We start from the raw sequence: 16,771 nt of genomic DNA, 5'->3' as shown, positions 1-16,771 counted from the left end.
TGCTGAAAACTACACTGCACCTGGCCAAGCAGCCCAGAGGAAACCAAAATTGACAGGTGTAGGTGTACTTACCATCTCCCTTATTTTCTTATTAGGCTACACTTTAACTACACCACACCAATTCCCTTTGTTCTACTATCTGTTTCATTCAATCTATATCAACGTTTGTTTTATTTTGTTCCCCTTTAACCTAGATCAAAGAACGAATGCCAATCAGACTTGCCTGGTATAGGCCTATCTATATACAGCATCTAGGCACCATTAGTTATAGCATCTATTAATATATACACACACACACACACACACACACACACACACACACACACACACACACACACACACACACACACACACACACACACACACACACACACACACACACACACACACACACACACACACACACAGGAAATAGACCAGACATTTACATAGCTTTCAGTTCTACATGATAAGATAGTGGAGACTTGCTCAGTCCTCTTTCCTTGGTTTCTATGTACCACACTGCATGTTTAATTATGTGGACTTGTTTGGGGTACATGTGCTAAATGATAGTATCGTTTGTGATGCTCCCATATCCATGCAGTATCTTGATTAAATCAAAGCTCTAGAAATAGAGTAGGCTTCATTGATGTACTATTGATTGTTCAGCTGTGAAGATGTAATAGGAATGTATCCATGTACATTGTGGCTGAAAAACAACCTTGATCTCTCTCTCTCTCTCTCTGTGTGTCTGTGTGTGTGTGTGTGTGTGTGTGTGTGTGTGTGTGTGTGTGTGTGTGTGTGTGTGTGTGTGTGTGTGTGTGTGTGTGTGTGTGTGTGTGTGTGTGTGTGTGTGTGTGTGTGTGTGTGTGTGTGCGCGCGCGCGCGTGCAGGAGGGTTGTTTTTCTACAGCAGGCCCAAAACAATATCTCATTGTCTCTGCGTTGCATAATTATTTGGCTCAGATAATTACAATGTGTGAGTAACTATCACTACTCACATCACAATAGAGCGGTTTTGACAATGTCAGTATGCTATTGTATTGTCATGTTATTTATCTGCTTTGATCTTAGAATAAAGAAACATGAAAAGTTGATAGCGATCTGTTTACTATTTTCAACAACGAGAGTTGAATGGGGTTTGGTGTGGGCTTCAGTGTGTCGTGACGAGCAGAGCATTGCATTCAGTTCAAGCGACTGCAAGATGAGAACCATGGACAGCGCCAATCTATAGTGCGCTACAGGTCTGAGAAGGACGTTCGCTGTACAGTACTTTATTAGTGGCCTATTCTGCCACGATTACTTCGACTTTGAACGTAAATTTCTCAACTTACTTCAGACCTGATGTCTTTTAGAACTTGTTTTATTTGCAAGCTCAAAATGGTATAGGATAAAAGTGAATAGATACGCGTATACAATACAATATTTTTTATTAGGCGGGACATCATATATAGGGATTTTTTCTGTTGTTATTTTCACAATGTACATTTGTGAGCAACGTCACTGGACACTAAATCAGTCAAAGCTACGCAGATTCGAAATGTAGAGTAGAACACACCATAATGTGAATATGTACTTTATAAATTCGATAAATGTTTTTTGTAAAAGAGTTTCTATAGATGTCTCCATTGGCTGAAATATGTTGCCTTTTTTCTCTTTTTATGTCATCTCTGGATAGTTAGGCAGCCTACAGTTGGCTTGTTTTCAATATGTTCAGCATCCAAAATGGAACACCATAGACAGCACAAAACAAAAACATTCTTCCGTTCGTGCAAAAAAAATGCTTTGGGCGTGAAAGCACTCTTCTTCTCTTGGACGTCCGTTATAATTCCACACACCTCACTTGACGGAAACCCTAGTTCTATGCCAAAGGCTATACAAACACAAAATAGAGCATTGGAAAATACATGTAGACTAGCTCGGGACTTTTAGTTCTTCGTTTCATATAACCTTCTTCTTATCTGTTCAGTAGTCCGGGTACACAGAGGTACACCGACTCGTCTGTCTGTTGACAAAAGTTAATTGATTCCCAAGTGATAAAATCCAAATAATCGACAAGTGGTAGCCTATTCATCACGGAGCGATCGATTCGGTTATCCTTCCAGATTGGGTTTGGTCGATGGATTTGGATGTATGAACTCCAAGGAAACGTTCATGTTTGAATTAAATAGATACTGTATAGTGTGTGTATGTACACATATGTGTCTGTCTTCTTCCTCCTCTGACAGTTTAGTTCAAATAAAATAGCAAATGTTTGTCTTTATCGTTCCTCAACCGTGGAGGAGTCACGTTTGCGATTTCCGTGATCGCATATTAAATTATAGTGGAAAGACTAGGAAGCCTGAGAAAGTGGAATATTTCCATCCGCCCATGAGTGTGCCCCGTTCCAGCTTCAGATACACCCGGTCCTCGCGCTCCAGTTGCAGAAGAACGCCGTTGCTCGCGGCCTCCCGCGTAACGTCCTGGTCACCGGCGAAAGCTGATATGACCGGGTAGTCGTTCTGCATCAGGTTGACCTGGGGTAACGGAAACAGCACGCGCAGAATTCAGACCTGTTACATCGTACGGTTGGCCTACTCTAATTGCGGACCAATAATGTACCCATTTGGGACGGCTGCTCCGTGGCATAGCCTACAACAATACACTATAGCCCAACTAGGCCAACCATCAGAAAACCTTGAATAGCGATCATAGTAAAGCAAATGTTGACCATTGGTCTTACCTGTATGGTTTGTCTATTGTAAACCTTGACCACATGAAAGCCAAAGCTGTATATTCCCCTCCTTGGCGCCTGGAAGACACTCGCTTTGAGATCGAAATGGTTGCCGATGTTCACTAAAGCCTGCAACACAAAGCGACAAGATAACGCACAAGCAGAACCCAGAGTCACCATACAACAGACTGAGACACCGCAAGGGTTAAACTAGCCAAATTACCAAGCACTTTCACACTGCGTAATAGAGCGGTCCTGTAAAGGCGCGACGCACATTATCCAATGTTGCTCGCCTGTCACTTTCAGTTTTCCAATTGGACAATAAATGTTTATTGTTGAAGTCGATTAACGTAGTGGTCGAATCATTGATTTCAATCAATACACGTTAGTTTGTCGGAGAGGGGGTGGGGGTGGGGCCATCAATTAACATAATACTGTCCATAATGCTCCAGCGCACCAGCTGGGCGTAAAAATACTCCACTTGATGGTTGGAGCATTTACAGCAGCAGTCACATCTATTGTTGCGCCGCAGTGCTTGCGCGTCCCTTAAACCTACACAAGACAGACTATATGCACAATAGCCTACGTATTTTCAAATCACAACATTTGCATCAAGCTGCAGCTTTTATGCATATTTGGGGTAATTACGCACAACGATCACAATGTCACCGTTATCATACTGCAACATTTTCTTGCAGAGGCTCCCCAAAACTGCTCTCAAGTTTTTGAGAGAAAGAAATCTCCCACCGCATAAACGCAACCCAGGTCAAGTTATCATAACCCATTTGCATGAAAACATTATTCTGTACGCCGCATCAGAAAAATATATATTAAACATATTATCAATCTCCAAAATAAGTATCTGTCCAGATAGGGATAATATTTGCATACGCAAATTCCCGGGACGGCTGACCTGGTCAAAGTAGATGGTCATAGACGTGTTGCTCATGTCGGAGGGCTCGTGATTCGTTCCGCGCACCGCAGAGAAAGCCACCTTGGCGCCCGCGGACCGGACGGATATCCCGAGCGAAGAAGTCACCCCGCCGTCCGAGGAAGGGTTGGAGTCGCAGACCACCAGGCATTTCCCCTCCAGTACGATGGGTTCCGTGTCATTCTGGCCGGCGACGCAGAGCACCACGCCGTATCCCATAAGGAGGCTGAGCGCCAGCATGGCACAGGGGCCCGGGCAGCGGGCTGGCACCACCATGGTCTGGTCGGAACTCTGATCCTTCCTGTGCACACTGATCCTACACGGCAGCTCCTTGGAGGTTTGATAGGACGCGATCACCTGGACCAACCTTACTCCTTTCTCTCTCTCTTTCCCCTTCTCTCTCTCTCGCTCTCTCTCTAACACACACACTTTGACACACGCACACACTTTTAGCACACGCACAGACACGCTCTCTCTCACACCCCCTTCCTCCTGTGCCTCTCAGTTGATATTAGGCTGGTCTTCAAACAGACGGCGTGGTGGTGTTTCCTGGTGATTTAATAAACAAATAACAACACATTTATGACAGACTATTAGGTGTTTAAGATATACTAAATTGAGTGCTAAAAATGATTAATTGGGATCCATAGAACTATACAAAAACTCGTGCGTAATACGCACGGAATTCTAAGGTAGCCTATCTAGTAAGTGCGTCAAATATAGGCTATTTAATTTAGGCTATAGTTTTCAAATTAGTAAATATTAGTCAGATGTATCACCTCCCATTATTAAATGAACGTTATTAAATACTCATGCAATTTGGAAATCCTAAAAACAATCATTGTTATGAATTATTTATTTAATTTTTCTTCCTCTCAAGTTTAATTTGGCCACTCTTATACTAGCCTACTCCTTTGCACTATCAAAAACACAAATATATGTTTTCCCGAAAAGACGTCTGGACGTTACCTGTAATAGGCCTATCCATAGCGTGGAGTCAGTCTCACATTCCGCATAGGAAGCCGCGCGCAGAGTGAACTGAGCGGTGGGCTCGCATCCTGTGCTGAAAAGGGATCGCCCCTCGCTTCCCTTTCAAAGGCGACTCACGCCCATCCTTTTTATTAAAGTACAAGTCCAGTAGTAATGTCGTGGGCACTGCGTATAAGGGCACCTCACTCACTAGTAGGCTAGAACAGTAGAATAAGCACAAGTATGGATTAATTCGCTTGTTTACATAACCAGTTGAATGTTGTGAGACTATACATCAGTGGCCCACGCGGGACAGCGGAGTTCACGGCTGCCTCCCAATCTGCACCTGCAATTTATACCCCGCCATCCCCCCTTCTCCTGTCGCGCGCTTAATCAGAGATGAAAGTGGCAGAACAACGGATTATCATTGCTTTTTGCGCTGTTCCTATAATTGGATATGTATGTCACTAATTTGAGCTCAAAACTGGCAGTTTTACAGGAGCCACATAGATACTTGTGCGACACCCAGCGGTATGAAGGCGGTACTGTCAGCTCTTTTTTTTCTCACCACAGGTGCATGGTGAATATGTGTTTGACTAATGAGGACAATTTTCCAGCTACCATAATATCCTGTTGTTTTTATTAACAATGCTTGTGTTTCTAAGGCAAAATCATTAGGTGGAAGTGAGCAGCACCTTGCAGTCTTTCATTGTCACTAGATTGTTTTATTAGTTAAAGCAGTGGGAGTATAGCAGTGGTGGAATTTCAGTAAGCTATTCCTTTGCAACCTTACATTTAATTAATAGTTACGCTATCTATGAATATTGATATTATGCATATCTGATATTATTGATGATATTAGCTGGTGGGCTGAGAGGTCGGGATTCAGTTCCAATTATGTGTCTCCCATAAAAAATGTGCAGCACAGCAACATGTGTGATTTCAGTTTATTCATTTGGCTTAAAACAGTTAATACATGGAATCCCCCACTCCAAGGGCCAAGGGTTTTCCCACCCCATACCAGGAAAACTCTGGACCCTATATACAATGTATTAGTATACATCCTGTACACCTCACCTTAGCCCACTCCTACCCTCTCTGTCCAGCCCTGCCCAAACATGTCATAATACCTCTGAAGAACTCTGTGGAAGGGTCCCTATCATGGCTCCTTGTCTCAGATGGATCTGAGAGTTCTTCCTCAGAACTGCTGAACCTTCACTTAAACTTCGTAATGAGCTGTCACTCCACTCACTCTAAGCTTTGCTAATTGGCCAGATTATGCAAGGAGTTCAGATTCATATACCATGATACGTTTGACTCCACTGATTATCCCAGAGGAGCGAGAGGGGGTGGGGGGGGGTAGGTGTATCATTAAGGATCTGTTAGGTGTGTCATCCATATTTTAAATGCAATTAAAACTGGATTTTCTGACCGGAGGTTGTGTTGGAATTTCATCTATCTATCCGTTCGGCATTGGCATCTGTCCATCTATTAATCTGTTCATCCATTTATTTATTCATTCATTTAAATTAATCTGTGCATCCATCCACCCTGATCCACCCATCCGTAATGAAATCATAGAACATTTTGAAACGCTAGACGAAATCTGACATCTCTTGACATCATAACCATCAACACACTGGAAGCCTTATTTTATATTCCACATGCATGTTCCTTTACATTGAAACATCTGTGCTTTTACAACCACTCATCCAACCACTATCCAAACTGTCATGAAGGGAATAAACATGGTCAACAGTGAAGCCTGGGTGTAGTACAAATCTTCTGACTGATAATATGTGTGGAAGCAGTTGTCTACATACAGTACACAGTATACATAGCTGTGATAGGCCAAACATTCACAGTATACAATTCAACAAATAGATTAACTAAATACAGTGTGATAGGCTATGTTGGAATGAAACCATGCATCCTTAGATAACACAGAATGACATTAAACAGTTAACATCCACCAGTTATCCATGTCACATCATCTAGTGACCCACTTGCCTTGCAGTAGTAAAACACCAGACATTATTATGCACTTGTAGCTATATAGACATCTTAATTACAGCTACCCAACATGCACGCTCCATCCTTCCTTTTCTTATTCCCCTCTTCCCTCCTTCCCACTTTATTTGACAAACATCACAGTGTCAGTGCTGAGTGACAACCCATGCAGGAACAAGCCATCAGACACCCCAGAGCTAAGACCGACCCGCAGGCCTGCAGAAGGACACCAAGCTAGAGCAACAGACATCAAATGTCAAGCAGAGACATGGGGGAATGGGGGGGGGGGGCCTAGTACTCCCATTACCAGAGGCTGCCTCTGCCCTGAGAGGGCCCGCCATGGACCAAGGCTCTGTAATGAGGCGAAGGGACTGGCAGTAGGGAGGACGTTACAGCTATCTGCAGTGACAGCTAGCAGAGCAGACCAGCTCCCAGGACTAGGGGGATCCCGACCCTTCGCCGTGTGCTGGCATGTCTGTCTAAGAGCACAGGCATCTGCTCTAATGAAAAAAGACTTAGCATCAGTCAGTCAGTTCTGCTGCTGGCGGCTGGCGGCTGGCTGCCATTGTTTATCTATAGGCGTAATTTAGAACGCAGTCGGGCTTAGTAAATCCAGAAAGATTAGAAACCATGGTGGTGGTGGGATTTCCCCTGGTGGAGTGATTTGATGAGATAGGCTTTGATTAAGCAATGAGGGTTGTGATAGTTATGATGAGTGCTGCTGTGGCAAAGATGAATGGATGTTCATTTGTTCATTCCTCTAATTACCTTGGCTCTATTTGGATATATATTTGTCTGTAGATCAGAGAATATAAGGAAATATACCTACCACTCTGCAGAGTACCTCACTACTATATCCTCCAGAGACGCCAAATACCATGTGCAGTGCATTAGAGAGAACAAGGCGTATGTGTGTGTGTGCGCCTGTCCATCGAGGCCAAAGAGGTTCCATTTAAACCTGTGATTCCAAAAGCATCCTCAAAGGAAAAACAGAAGAAAAATAGATAACGTTTTCATTGTGTTGCGTCGCCCTTCTGAACCCCACATCAATGAGACACCGTAGCAAAATAAGATTCATTTCCCAGGTTCCTCTGCAGTAGTTTGACCTTTGACACCTAGCCTACCTGCTGAGTGCTATATTGTTAACCTAGAGAGATACACATCCCTGGCCTGCGCTGGAGGTTGCTTGCTTTGCTTTCATTTAAAAAGTGAACTGTTTCCAATATGGCCTAGCCACAACTCCTCCCCCCCTCTCTTTCGCACTCTCTATTGTTATCTTTCTCTCCCTAATATCTGTAGGAATCCCTCATCAAAACTAAACTATAAGGCATGGGGTATGGATGGATATGAACCTCGGCACTTGTACACATTTGTTCACCAGCTGTTTTATCTCCCACTCCCTCTCTCTCCCCCACTCCCTACTCCCTGACCACTCTTTCAGATCTTTCCTTTGTGTGTGTACTCTCACAGTGAATTGGCTGAGTTGGAGACAGCTTCAAGTTGTTTAAAACACACAAACTCTCAATCTCATGTTAACCCAGAAGTGTGTGTGCGCCTCCCACTTTACCACTTGAGAGTCTGCAACCAAGTAGCTATTCTCTGTAATTGTTTCAATATTATACAGTTGATGTCGGAAGTTTACATACACATAAGCCAAATACATTTAAACTCAGTTTTTCACAATTCCTGACATTTAATCCTAGTAAAAATGCCCTGTCTTAGGTCATTTAAGATCACCACTTTATTATAAGAATGTGAAATGTCAGAATAATAGTAGAGAGAATGATTTATTTCAGCTTTTATTTATTTCGTCACATTCCCAGTGGGTCAGAAGTTTACATACACTCAATTAGTATTTGGTAGCATTGCCACAAGCTTCCCACAATAAGTCGGGTGAATTTTGGCCCATTCCTCCTGACAGAGCTGGTGTAACTGAGTCAGGTTTGTAGGCCTCCTTGCACGCACGCACTTTTTCAGTTCTACCCACAAATGTTCTATAGGATTGAGGTCGGGGCTTTGTGATGGCCACTCCAAATCTTGACTTTGTTGTCCTTAAGCCATTTTGCCACAACTTTGGAAGTATGCTTGGGGTCATTGTCCATTTGGAAGACCCATTTGTTACCAAGCTTTAACTTCCTGACTGATGTCTTGAGATGTTGCTTCAATATATCCACGTAATTTTCCATCCCCAGGATGTCATCTATTTTGTGAAGTGCACCAGTCCCTCCTGCAGCGAAACACCCCCACAACATGATGCTGCCACCCACGTGCTTCACGGTTGGGATGGTGTTCTTTGGCTTGCAAGCCTCCGATACTCATTAACACACACACAAGGAATTGGTACTTTGTAAAGAGACTGGATTGCTTGATAAAATTTCCCATCAACCCCTATCTTTAACAAACTATAGGCTAAAAGATCCCTATTTACAAAATCAAACGCTTTCTGGAAATCAATGAAACATGCAAAAGTATGCTTCTCTTCATGTAATCTATTACTGACTATTGTACAGACCGAGAAGATATGATCTATACAGGCTGAAACCATTTTGTTCTTCCACCAGAATGTTTTGGTCCTCCAAAAATGTAATTAGCCTATTGTTGAGGATGGATGAATATAATTTATAAACCATACTTAATAAACTTATGCCTCTATAGTTCAGTGGCACTCTCGGGTCATTTTTTGAAGATTTGGGAATAGGATTCACTATAGACTACCAAGTGGATGGCAGTGTACTGTACTCAAAACACATTTGTTTGCAGGTCAAGAAATGCCAAACCCCTAGGTGGCAGTGTGTTCAAAACTTTAGACATGCCGCAATAGAGATCCTATTAAATTACTAGAGGGGATTCATAAACCCTGAAAGCTACATAATTGGGATAAAATGACAGCCATCTTGGTCAGGGAGAAATCCAAAAACAGTCTAATTGGAAGGAATGGTAGAGGCATAGGTGATGCATTTCCTGCTTTCACTTATGCAGGAAACTAAAAGCAAGGCATGTGATGTATCAGAAATTGTGTCATGGAATTATAGTCGACCTAAAATAGAGTTTATATGGGTTTTATACAATTGTACTGTATAAATAGCCTCTAAAATATATGGAAACAGACCATCAATGTCTCAGATATTGTTTTCTTGGAAAGCTGTGAGTGCTATTATATGATACAATATTCAGTACTTGATGCATTAACAACTTGTCCTATCATCAACTGTTTTCAGCCAGTGTATGGTTGTGGATTGACTGCATTGTTTGAATGGAATGTTGGCATATTAGCAGTTCATTTGAAACATGAATTGAATCATTCCTCTAGAACCTGTCTGGCTAGCTAGCTAACACACATACAGTGCAGATACATTCTTCACATGTATTGTTTTACGCAATATCTCAGCGCCAGCAAACCATGTTTGACCATCTACCTGACCAACATGGCTGACATTTTGAGAATCATAAAAAGGTTAAAACCATTCTAGTATTCTAATTCCTATTTCTATGCGTGCAGCCTATCTGTAACCATGGCTACTGGACATTCTAGAACCCTAATTCCTATTTCTATGCGTGCAGCCTATCTGTAACCATGACTACAGGACGTAGTTAGACAACTTTTCCGCAGTTTTATAGAGGGTTTGGATGAAGGCACCGCCAACCGAGGGTAGAGGACCTACAGGCGAAAAGAAGTGCAGACGTCCTAAAATAAGAAAATCATGACCACAAAATCCCCGGGCACGAGCACTCAAAGGTGGGTATAGAGTGGACCGAGTGTCAACAAAGGCTGCTCAGACTACCATAGCTAGCTAACTTACTAGTACTGTAGTTAATTACAGTTGGCTTACGTAGCTAGCTAACGTTAGCTAGTTACAGAGAAACACCTTTGTTGACTTTTTTGTCAGTTTGCTTTCTAGCTAACTTACTTGTGGTGCATTATGCATATAACTAATGTCAAGCTAGCTAGATACTAGTTGTCTAGTTTGCTAGTTAGTTAGCTGGTTAGCAAGCTAAATGTCTTACATCTATGTCTTTCTAGATGCTTGGCTACCAACAATGCAAAACGAGTGCCACTGACACAGAAAAAGGCCACTGTACCCAGCCGTCCAGTACCAAGCAGGGTACCAACAAAGAGACTCACCTCTCTGCTACCAAGGTCTACTAGACATGCTGCCAGGCCAGCTGGCTGCACTCAGAACCACATAGAGCAGTAAGTGGGTTGCTGACACAGGAGGTTGGTGGCACCTTATTTGGGGAGGATGGGCTCGAGGTAATGGCGGGAGCGGAATAGGTGGAATGGTATCAAATACACCAAACACATGGTTTCCATGTGTTTGATGCCATTCCATTTGCTCTGTTCCAGCCATTATGAGCCAACCTCCCCTCAGCAACTTTCACTGTACACAGGTACTGGTAGTCTACACAAAGGCCAGGATAATACTTTTGGGTTGGGTGATGTAACAGTTTAGATAATCCTAGTTTATGAACGGCAATAAAATAATTATCAGTATTGTGTCAAACTTGTTACAGTAGCTAGCAGCTTAAACTGGGCGGGGGTGAACAATTCACAAAATAAAAGTAATTCCATGACACAGGGAAGGGGAAAAATAACATTAATCCACACACACTACTTCAAATGATTAACCAAAAATGATAAAAAATATTTATATTCCCACTCCCTCAGTCATTTGAAGACTCAAATACCTTGCTTAGGCTCTGAGGCCTGAGAGGGAGGGACTGCACTAGACTGTAGAGGTCGACCGATTAATTGGAATGGCCGATTTTAATTAGGGCCGATTTCAAGTTTTCATAACAATCGGACATCGGTATTTTTGGACACCGATTTGGCCGATTTATTATTTTTTATTTATTACTTTATTTAACTAGGCAAGTCAGTTAAGAACACATTCTTATTTTCAATGACGGCCTAGGAACGGTGGGTTAACTGCCTTGTTCAGGGGCAGAATGACAGATTTTTACCTTGTCAGCTCGGGGATTCAATCTTGCAACCTTACGGTTAACTAGTCCAACGCTCTAACCACCTGCCTTACATTGCACTCCACGAGGAGCCTGCCTGTTACGTGAATGCAGTTAGAAGCCAAGGTAAGTTGCTAGCTAGCATTAAACTTATCTTATAAAAAAACTATCAATCATAATCACTAGTTAACTACACATGGTTGATGTTACTAGTTTATCTAGCGTGTCCTGCGTTGCATACAATCGATGCGGTGCGCATTCGCAAAAAAGGACTGTCGTTGCTCCAACGTGTACCTAACCATAAACATCAATGCCTTTCTTAAAATCAATACACAAGTATATATTTTTAAACCTGCATATTTAGTTAATATTGCCTGCTAACATGAATTTCTTTTAACGAGGAAAATTGTGTCACTTCTCTTGCAACAGAGTCAGGGTATATGCAGCAGTTTGAGCCGCCTGGCTCGTTGCGAACTGTGTGAAGACTATTTCTTCCTAACAAAGAGAGCCAACTTCGCCAATCGGGGGATGAATCAACAAAAGCGCATTTGCGAAAAAAGCACAATCGTTGCACGACTGTACCTAACCATAAACATCAATGCCTTTCTTAAAATCAATACACAGAAGTATATATTTTTAAACCTGCATATTTAGCTAAAAGAAATCCAGGTTAGCAGGCAATATTAACCAGGTGAAATTGTGTCACTTGTCTTGCGTTCATTGCGCGCAGAGTCAAGGTATATGCAACAGTTTGGGCCGCCTGGCTCGTTGCGAACTAATTTGCCAGAATTTTACGTAATTATGACATAACATTGAAGGTTGTCCAATGTAACAGGAATATTTAGACTTATGGATGCCACCCATTAGATAAAATACGGAATGGTTCCGTATTTCACTGAAAGAATAAACGTTTTGTTTTCGAGAAAATAGTTTCCGGATTCGACCATATTAATGACCTAATGCTCGTATTTCTGTGTGTTATGTTATAATTAAGTCTATGATTTGATAGAGCAGTCTGACTGAGCAATGGTAGGCACCAGCAGGCTCGTAAGCATTCATTCAAACAGCACTTCCATGCGTTTTGCCAGCAGCTCTTTGCGATGCTTCAAGCATTGCGCTGTTTATGACTTCAAGCCTATCAACTCCCGAGATTAGGCTGGTGTAACCGATGTGAAATGGCTAGCTAGTTAGCAGGGTCCGCGCTAATAGCGTTTCAAACGTCACCCGCTCTGAGACTTGGAGTAGTTGTTCCCCTTGCTCTGCATGGGTAGCGCTGCTTCGTGGGTGGCTGTTGTCGATGTGTTCCTGGTTCGAGCCCAGGTAGGAGCGAGGAGAGGGATGGAAGCTTTACTGTTACACTGGCAATACTAAAGTGCCTCTAAGAACATCCAATAGTCAAAGGTATATGAAATACAAATCGTATAGAGAGAAATAGTCCTATAATAACTACAACCTAAAACTTCTTACCTGGGAATATTGAAGACTCATGTTTAAAGGAACCACCAGCTTTCATATGTTCTGAGCAAGGAACTTAAACGTTAGCTTTGTTATATGGCAGATATTGCACTTTTACTTTCTTCTCCAACACTTTGTTTTTGCATTATTTAAACCAATTGAACATGTTTCATTATTTATTTGAGGCTAAATTGATTTTATTGATGTATTATATTAAGTTAAGTGTTCATTCAGTATTGTTGTAATTGTCATTATTACAAATAAATAAATAAAAAAATCCGCCGATTAATCGGTATCGGCTTTTTTTGGTCCTCCAATTATCGGTATCGGCGTTGAAAAATCATATTCGGTCGACCTCTACTAGACTGTACTCCATGTCAAGTCAAATCAAATCAAAGTTTATTTGTGACGTGCACCAAATACAACAGGTGTAGATCTACCTAACAGTAAAATGCTTACTAACCAACAGTGCAATTTTTAAGTAAAAAATAGGTAATAGGTGAACAATAGATAAGTAAGAAAATAAACAACAACAGTAAAAAGACAGTGAATAATAACAGAAGCGAGGCTATAACAGTAGTGAGGCTGTATACAGTCACTGGTTAGTCGGGCTAATTGAGGTAGTATGTACATGTACAGTTGAAGTCGGAAGTTTACATACACTTAGGTTGGAGTCATTAAAACTTGTTTTTAAACCACTCCACAAATGTCTTGTTAACAAACTGTAGTTTTGGCAAGTCGGTTAGGACATGTACTTTATGCATGACACAAGTAATTTTTCCAACAATTGTTGACAGAGAGATTATTTAACTTCTAATTCACTGTATCACAATTCCAGTGGGTCAGAAGTTTACATACACTAAGTTGACTGTGCCTTGAAACAGCTTGGAAAATTCCAGAAAATGATGTCATGGCTTTAGAAGCTTCTGATAGGCTAATTGACATCATTTGAGTCAATTGCAGGTGTACCTGTGGATGTATTTCAAGGCCTACCTTCAGACTCGGTGCCTCTTTGCTTGACATTAAGGGAAAATCAAAAGAACTCAGCCAAGACGAAGTCTGGTTCATCCTTGGGAGCAATTTCCAAACGCCTGAAGGTACCACGTTCATCTGTACAAAAAATAGTATGCAAGTATAAACACCATGGGACCAAGCAGCAATCATACCACTCAGGAAGGAGACGCGTTCTGTGTCCTAGAGATGAACGTACTTTGGTGCGAAGTGCAAATCAATCCCAGAACAACAGCAAAGGACCTTGTGAAGATGCAGAAACAGGTACAAAAGTATCTATATCCACAGTAAAATGAGTCCTATATCGACATAACCTGACAGGCTGCTCAGCAAGGAAGAAGCCACTGCTCCAAAACCGCCATATAAAAGCCAGACTACGGTTTGCAACTGCATATGGGGACAAAGATTGTACTTTTTGGAGAAATGTCCTCTGCACTGATGAAACAAAAATAGAACTGTTTGGCCATAATGACCATCGTTATGTTTGGAGTAAAAAGGGGGAGGCTTGCAAGCCGAAGAACACAATCCCAACCGTGAAGCACGGGGGTGGCAGCATCATGTTGTGGGGGTGCTTTGTTGCAGGAGGGACTGGTGCACTTCCCAAAATAGATGGCGCATCATGAGGAAGGAAAATGATGTGGATATATTGAAGCAACATCTTAAGACATCAGTCAGGAAGTTAAAGCTTGGTAACAAATGGGTCTTCCAAATGGACAATGACCCCAAGCATACTTCCAAATTTGTGGCAAAATGGCTTAAGGACAACAAAGTCAAGGTTTGGAGTGGCCATCACAAAGCCCCGACCTCAATCCTATAGAACATTTGTGGGTAGAACTGAGAAAGTGCGTGCGTGCAAGGAGGCCTACAAACCTGACTCAGTTACACCAGCTCTGTCAAGAGGAATGGGCCAAAATTCACCCAACTTATTGTGGGAAGCTTGTGGAAGGCTACCCGAAACGTTTGACCAAATTTAAACAATTTAAAGGCAATGCTACCAAATACTAATTGAGTATATGTAAACTTCTGACCCACTGGGAATGTGATGAAATAAATAAAAGCTGAAATAAATGATTCTCTACCTTTATTCTGACATTTCACATTCTTAAAATAAAGTGGTGATCCTAACTGACCTAAGACAGGGAATTTTTACTCTGATTATATGTCAGGAATTGTGAAAAACTGAGTATATATGTATTTGGCTAAGGTGTATTTAAACTTCCAACTTCAACGGTAGGTATGGTTAAAGTGACTATGCATATATGATAAACAGAGAGTAGCAGTAGCGTAAAAGAGGAGTTGGTGGGTGGCGGGACACTGCAGATAGTTCGGGTAGCCAATGTGTGGGGGCACCGTTTCATCGTTCTAATTGAGGTAGTATGTACATTCATGTATAATTAAAGTGACTGTGCATATATGGTAAACAGAGAGTTGCAGCAGTGTAAAGAGGGGTTGGGGGGGACGACACAATGCAAATAGTCCGGCTAGCCATTTGATTTCCTGTCTTATGGGTCTTATGGCTTGGGGGTAAAACCTGTTGAGAAGCCTTTTGGTCCTAGACTTGGTACCGATTTTCATGCGGTAATAGAGAGAACAGTCTATGACTGGGGTGCGTGGGGGTCTTAGACAATTTTTAGGTCCTTCCTCTGACACCGCCTGGTATAGCGGTCCTGGATGGCAGGCAGCTTAGCCCCGGTGATGTACTGGGCCGTACACACTTCCTTCTGTAGTGCCTTGCAGTCGGAGACCGAGCAGTTGCTGTACCAGGCAGTGATGCAACCAGTCAGGATGCTCTTGATGTTGCAGCTGTAGAACCATTTGAGGATCTTTATTTTTTTATTTTACCTTTATTTAACTAGGCAGGTCAGTTAAGAACAAATTCTTATTTTCAATGACGGCCTAGGAACAGTGGGTTAACTGCCTTGTTCAGGGGTAGAACAACAGATTTCTACTTTGTCAGCTCGGGGATTCGAATTTGCAACCTTACGAATTACTAGTCCAACACTCTAACCACGAATAGGCTTTGTCGTGCCATCTTTACGATTGTCTTGGTGTGTTTGGACCACTCTAGTTTGTTGGTGATGTGGACACCAAGGAACTTGAAGCTCTCAACCTGCTCCACTACAGCCCCGTCGATGAGAAGGGGGCGTGCTCAGTCCTCCTTTTCCTGTAGTCCACAATCATCTCCTTAGTCCTGGTTACGTTGAGGGATAGGTTGTTTTTCTGGCACCACTCGGCCAGGTCTCTGACCTCCTTATAGGCTGTCTCGTTGTTGTCGGTGTTCAGGCCTACCACTGTTGTGTCGTCTGCAAACTTAATGATGGTGTTGGAGTTGTACCTGGCCACGCAGTCGTGGGTGAACAGGGAGTACAGGAGGGGACTGAACACGCACCCCTGAGGGGCTCTAGTGTTGAGGATCGGCGTGGCAGATTTGTTGCCATCTACCCTCACCACCTGGGGGCGCCCCGTCAGGAAGTCCAGGATCCAGTTGCAGAGGGAGGTGTTTAGTCCCAGGATCCTTTGCTTAGTGATGAGCTTTGAGGGTACTATGGTGTTGAACGCTGAGCTGTAGTCAATGAATAGCATTGTCACGTAGGTGATCCTTTTGTCCAGTTGGGAAAGGACAGTGTGGAGTGCAATAGTGATTGCATCATCTGTGTATCTGTTTGGGCGGTATGCAAATTGGAGTGGGTCTAGGGTTTCTGGGATAATGGTGTTGATGTGAACCATGACCATCCTTTCCTCAGA

At 42.5% G+C, this 16,771-nt stretch overlaps 2 protein-coding genes across 2 annotated transcripts in view; one reads left to right on the top strand and one right to left on the bottom strand.

Annotated features, from left to right (window-relative positions):
- Positions 1-1,391: 1,391 nt before the first annotated feature.
- Positions 1,392-4,905, bottom strand: cbln2b (cerebellin 2b precursor). The gene is made up of 4 exons (XM_014157192.3): positions 4,592-4,905; positions 3,605-4,171; positions 2,701-2,820; positions 1,392-2,494 (listed from the first exon to the last, which is right to left on the bottom strand). Exons 2-4 carry the CDS (start codon positions 3,896-3,898, stop codon positions 2,297-2,299), a joined length of 612 nt encoding a protein of 203 aa, XP_014012667.1. The 5' UTR covers positions 3,899-4,171; positions 4,592-4,905; the 3' UTR covers positions 1,392-2,296.
- Positions 4,906-10,105: 5,200 nt separating this feature from the next.
- The window catches only part of fbxo15 (F-box protein 15), a 30,550-nt gene continuing 23,884 nt past the window's right edge, over positions 10,106-16,771 (top strand). Inside the window, exons 1-2 of the mRNA XM_014157193.3 lie at positions 10,106-10,337; positions 10,623-10,793. Coding sequence (XP_014012668.2) covers positions 10,303-10,337; positions 10,623-10,793 — 206 coding nt within the window. The 5' untranslated portion in view covers positions 10,106-10,302. The remainder of the gene's footprint in view (positions 10,338-10,622; positions 10,794-16,771) is intronic.

This window comes from Salmo salar, chromosome 19, assembly GCF_965601325.2.
Source record: "Salmo salar chromosome 19, fSalSal1, whole genome shotgun sequence".
Taxonomy (NCBI): domain Eukaryota; kingdom Metazoa; phylum Chordata; class Actinopteri; order Salmoniformes; family Salmonidae; genus Salmo; species Salmo salar.
The sequence above is the reverse complement of the archived record's forward strand: the minus strand, read 5'-3'. Positions and strand labels throughout refer to the sequence as shown.

Excerpts from the sequence above, each read along its gene's own strand:
- cbln2b (XM_014157192.3), bottom strand. The coding sequence starts at position 3,898 with ATGGTGGTGCCAGCCCGCTGCCCGGGCCCCTGTGCCATGCTGGCGCTC. Across the intron at positions 2,821-3,604 it reads TGACCATCTACTTTGACCAG|GCTTTAGTGAACATCGGCAA; the intron begins GTCAGCCGTCCC and ends TTTGTGTTGCAG. Across the intron at positions 2,495-2,700 it reads ACAATAGACAAACCATACAG|GTCAACCTGATGCAGAACGA; the intron begins GTAAGACCAATG and ends CCGTTACCCCAG.